The sequence below is a fragment of the Pipistrellus hanaki genome (genome assembly GCF_964339955.1).
Source record: "Pipistrellus hanaki genome assembly, chromosome: X".
NCBI classification, from domain to species: Eukaryota; Metazoa; Chordata; class Mammalia; order Chiroptera; family Vespertilionidae; genus Pipistrellus; species Pipistrellus hanaki.
The window spans coordinates 74948647-74950803 of record NC_140524.1 but is presented as its reverse complement, the minus strand read 5'-3'; the positions used below and the strand labels follow the sequence as shown (position 1 = coordinate 74950803).

Below are 2157 nucleotides of genomic sequence, written 5' to 3'. Positions count from 1 at the left end.
CCAGGGACCAACCCGGAAGCGGAAGCGCTGACTGTGAGGTGGTGCCAGGAGCACATCTCAGAGCTCGTATGCCCCGCCCCCTAGCTAGAGGCGGGCCCAGAGCCCCATTGAGACGTCACCGGATCATCCGGTCCCGTTTCCTAGGAGAAGCTACAGACCTCTCCCAAGAGCCTCAGTGCCAAGCCAGAGAGAGGGGCCTCCGCCCTGACAGAGACCCCCCCAGAGCAAGGCTCCCGCCTCCAGCACCCGTCCCCCACTCCCACCCCGCCTGCCCAACTCTACCTAGGAGCAGGTTTCCCTGGGACTGTAGGAGCAGGAAGAGAAAGGAAGGCCTCATGAGTGAGGCAGGAGAGGCCACCCTCACGGAGGTGGCCGCCTCCGTCTCCCCCCAAGCCGTCTCCCCCCAAACCGTCTCCCCAAAAGCCGTCTGCCCGGAAGCTGGGCAGAAAGATCTGTCGTCCTTGGGAAGCGGAGATTCCGCCCAAGCCCTAGTCACCAGCCACGCCAGCGGAGACTCCGTCCCCGAGGCCACCGAGGCCGCTGGCACCAAGGACAAGGCGCTCAAGAAAGTCATCGCGGAGAGGGTGAGTGGATCCGTCAAGTGGTTCAATGTGAAGAACGGGTACGGCTTCATCAGCAGGCACGACACCGGGGAAGACGTGTTCGTCCACCAGACGGCCATCAGCCGGAACAACCCCCACAAGTACCAGCGCAGCGTGGGCGAAGGCGAGACCGTGGAGTTCGACGTGGTGCAGGGCAAGCAGGGCATCGAGGCTGCGAACGTGACGGGGCCAGGCGGCACCCGGGTGGAGGGCAGCCGCTTCGCTGCCAACCGGCCCCGCTTTCGCCACGGCTTCCACGCCCGCCATCGCGCGCCACAGCAGCACAGTGCCAAGGGCCCTGAGGGGGGCATCTATGGCTACGACTACGCCTACCACTTCAACTACGACTACTTCTACGACTTCTTCGACTACTACCAGTACTTCGGCTACTACGGCTGCTATGACTACCACTACCAGTGCACCAGAGAAGACTTGGCCCTAGCCCAGGGCCAGAGGCGCCGCCTGCCCCGCCGCCCCCAAGACCAAAGGCTCAGGCGCTTCCCGCCCTTCCGCAGGGCCAGGGCTGTGACCCGCCGCCCTTCCACCTTCGCTCCCGCCAGTGGCCCGCGGGCTGCCCCGCCGCCTGCCCCAGCCGCCAGGCCCGAGAGTTCACCACCACGCCGTGGACCTGGCCCTAGCTACCGCTTGAGTCGCCCTAGGGGCCGAGGCATTGCCCCTGGCACAAAGTCCTCTGAGCAGATGGGGGCAGAAAACAAGGAGAGCGGGAGCGATGCTGGCTCTGCAGCCCGCAGCCCCAACAACCCCCTCCAAGGCCCACAGCAGCCGCCTGGTGCCCAGGACCAGAGCCCTGAAGGAGGAGAGGAGGAGACCAGGAAGGGCCCTGCTGCAAAACCCGCTTGTGATGCCAATCAGAGCAGCGCCTCAGAGGAGGATGCCGCAGTTGCAGATGCCACCTCTGCTGCACAGGCCCAGTGACACTCCTGCTCCCTCCCAGGGACTCCCTGGCCTGGGCTGCAGGTGATGTCCTCTTGAGCTGCCCTTTGGCGCCACACAGTCCAAACATCCATATTGACTGCTAGATTTATGCCCTGAGAAAAAGACACAGCCCTTCACCAAGGTCTCAAGATCTGTGTATTTCTGAACTCCCTCTTACCATCTGCCTTGGCGGTTTCTCTACACACATGCACACCCCCCCCCCAACCACACACACACTCACACAAACACACACACACTCACACAAAACACACACACACAGCTATTATCCATTTTATCCATACATAAAAGAATGTATCTGACCAGGATCACAACTATGATTCTAAATCCCCAAGTGAATTAGATGGAGCACTTACAAATGTTCTTTCTAATGCAAAAACAAAGATGATCTGATGTTGAAGATTACCTGACATTGTGTGATATTACTACTTAACTGGTCATTTCCTCAATAAATCATTTCACGTTCATTTTATCTGTTGTTGCTGTTGTCTGAATTTTTTTTTTTTTTTAAAGCCTGCCATCACATACTTATACGGAGACAGTCCTTTCAGTCCTTTTATCAGAACTAATTTTAGCAAACATATCTCTCACTCTTTTTACA

At 58.6% G+C, this 2157-nt stretch overlaps 1 protein-coding gene across 1 annotated transcript; it reads left to right on the top strand.

Annotated features, from left to right (window-relative positions):
* Positions 1-335: 335 nt before the first annotated feature.
* Positions 336-1538, top strand: LOC311614852 (uncharacterized protein; the record flags this gene model as incomplete). Its single annotated transcript, XM_084869965.1, has 1 exon — positions 336-1538. The coding sequence occupies one exon, from the start codon at positions 336-338 to the stop codon at positions 1536-1538; it is 1203 nt and encodes a 400-aa protein (XP_084726091.1).
* Positions 1539-2157: the final 619 nt, after the last annotated feature.